Source organism: Sinocyclocheilus rhinocerous, unplaced genomic scaffold (genome assembly GCF_001515625.1).
Source record: "Sinocyclocheilus rhinocerous isolate Xijiao unplaced genomic scaffold, SAMN03320098_v1.1 scaffold4719, whole genome shotgun sequence".
In the NCBI taxonomy this organism is placed as follows: domain Eukaryota; kingdom Metazoa; phylum Chordata; class Actinopteri; order Cypriniformes; family Cyprinidae; genus Sinocyclocheilus; species Sinocyclocheilus rhinocerous.
This window is the reverse complement of record NW_015623757.1, coordinates 165545-167761: the sequence shown is the minus strand read 5'-3', so window position 1 is coordinate 167761 and position 2217 is coordinate 165545. Positions and strand designations below refer to the sequence as shown.

The window sequence follows — 2217 nt, the reverse complement described above, 5'->3', positions numbered from 1 at the left end:
ACTAAACAATATAGCTGCTACATCTGAAATAGATTAGGGTTCTCTTCATAAATTACATATTACATTTTCAAATTTAAATTTCCTTTTTAATTTTTAACATCTGACCCCAATAAGATTCTGCATAATAAACTGATTAATCAAGTAAAAAAAAAATTTATTCTGGCATTTCCTAAAACAGTATAAAAGTGTACAATTCAAACAGATTTACATTTCCTAGGTAATTAATTTTCACTTCAATTATGAATAAACAGAACACCCTCTTTGCTATGAAGTGTTCCTCTGTAAAAGTTAAAGATTTAAAGCTGCAGTTCGTAAGTTTTGGCACTCTAGTGGTCAATAAACAGAACTCCATGCGTCTTGCGGAAGAACACTGTAGCCGGAGCTACTTCTCTCTGTTTATGTCTATGATGAATCACGCAGGTACTGGGCTACTCCGCAGCGGTACCTACCTGAACCAGTCTAAAATAGACAGAATATAAACACTTATTATAGGTGTACCGTAGTGAGTCAGGATAAGCCAAAAACACGGTTTGGAAAATGGATTCATGGTGTACTCGCTTATTATATGAATTTTGTAAATTTTGAAATAAAAAAAAGTTACGGACTGCAGCTTTAATTTGCATATTATAAATTCGGGGCCATTTGCTGGTAGAATAGAACGTTATATTACTTTCTCTTCCAAATTAAAAAATAAAAAGATGAGGAATCCTACATGGTCATTGTTCTTGGAGTTCTGGCTTCGGGTTAGCAGAACTGGAAAAAACATATTAAAAGACACTTGTGTTACTTCCATTGTTCTATTGCACAATGGTTTGTTTAGAAATACATAGTAAATACATGAGCCAAAACATATTTTTCTGACCTTCCAGCGGTTACCACATTCATTGCACAACACAAAGGTGGTCATTGGTTCATCAGCACTGCGGGTTTGCACCTGTACAAAACATTTATGAGTATATTTATTTTCCCAACAAATGAAATAAACACTGACAGGCAAAATCAAAAATGGAAGCAGGAATTAGTTCATAAGCACATTTCATTTCCCTTCAACAAGATACAGTTCTTGTTACAAAGGAACTTTTTTTTTTTAATAAGAATTGTTTTTTAATTACCACAGGCTCGTTTAATGGCTCTAGGGTTCTTTGAGGACTCACTTTCAAAGGTTCTCCAAAAGGGACAACCTGAAAGACCTTTTTAAGACTGCATTACTCAAGACTATGGCACACTACTAGGCTCTTATGCATTATAAATATCTGAGAAGATAAGTTTCATTGATGTACCTGGTTGTAGGTGCAGTTTTTCTTCTTGCACTTGCCACACTGCAGCAGGTCAGTGGAGGTTCCTCCAGTCTTTGCCATCTGATGTTCTCGGATGGCCTCCTGGGTCAACACGTTTCTCAACTGTTTCAGTTCATCACTAGCCATCTCCTACAACAGCAGGAACATAGTGTTCATTTATAAACAGTACATTATGCATTAGTTTCAGATACATCATCTGTTTGTCAACACTTCATTTCAAAGGCTAACTTTTGCAACATTGCACTGCAAACAAAAATTTGTCTTGATTCCCAGTAAAAAGTGTTTTTCTTGTTTAAAGCATAAATATATAATTTACATCATTTTGGGCAAATACGGTAAGAATTTAAAGATACACTACTGTTTAAAAATTTGAGGTGCGGTAAAATTAATACTTTTAATTATCGAGGATGCATTAAATTTATAAAAGGTGTTTTTAAAATGTTCAAATGTTTCTTGAGCATCACATCAGCATATTTGAATGATTTCTGAAAGATCACTTGACACAGAAAACTGGAGTAATGACTGCTGAAAAATCAGCTTTGCCATCACAGGAATAAAATACATTTTAAAATGTATTAAAATAGAAAACAGTTGTTTCACCACAGTACCGTTTTACTGCATTTTCAAACAAATTAATGCAGCTTTGGAGAACATAAGTGTCTTCTTTCAAAAAAACATCAAAAAAGTAGTGTATGTTCTCTGAAATACAATTCTTAACCAATTATATTTATATTTTATAGTTATTAGATTTTACCACTTTATATTTTTACTGGAAAACAAGACATAAATATAGATTTAAAGACAAACTTAGATTTTACTGATTTTTTTTTTTACTGACTTTTTGCTGAACAACACATTTTTTAACCTGTAATTCATATTTATTATTTTGTTATTTATGAATTTTTTTTTTTTTTTTTTA

General features: G+C 32.3%; 1 protein-coding gene across 5 annotated transcripts in view; it reads right to left on the bottom strand.

Annotated features, from left to right (window-relative positions):
- Positions 1-564: 564 nt before the first annotated feature.
- LOC107734473 (transcription elongation factor A protein 3-like) overlaps positions 565-2217 on the bottom strand; it is a 9955-nt gene continuing 8302 nt past the window's right edge. For all 5 annotated transcript variants that reach the window (XM_016546476.1, XM_016546548.1, XM_016546655.1 and 2 more), the window contains 3 exons: positions 1281-1427; positions 863-934; positions 565-753 (listed from right to left, as the gene is read on the bottom strand). In XM_016546476.1, the coding sequence (XP_016401962.1) occupies positions 745-753; positions 863-934; positions 1281-1427 (228 nt within the window). In that variant the 3' untranslated portion in view covers positions 565-744. The remainder of the gene's footprint in view (positions 754-862; positions 935-1280; positions 1428-2217) is intronic.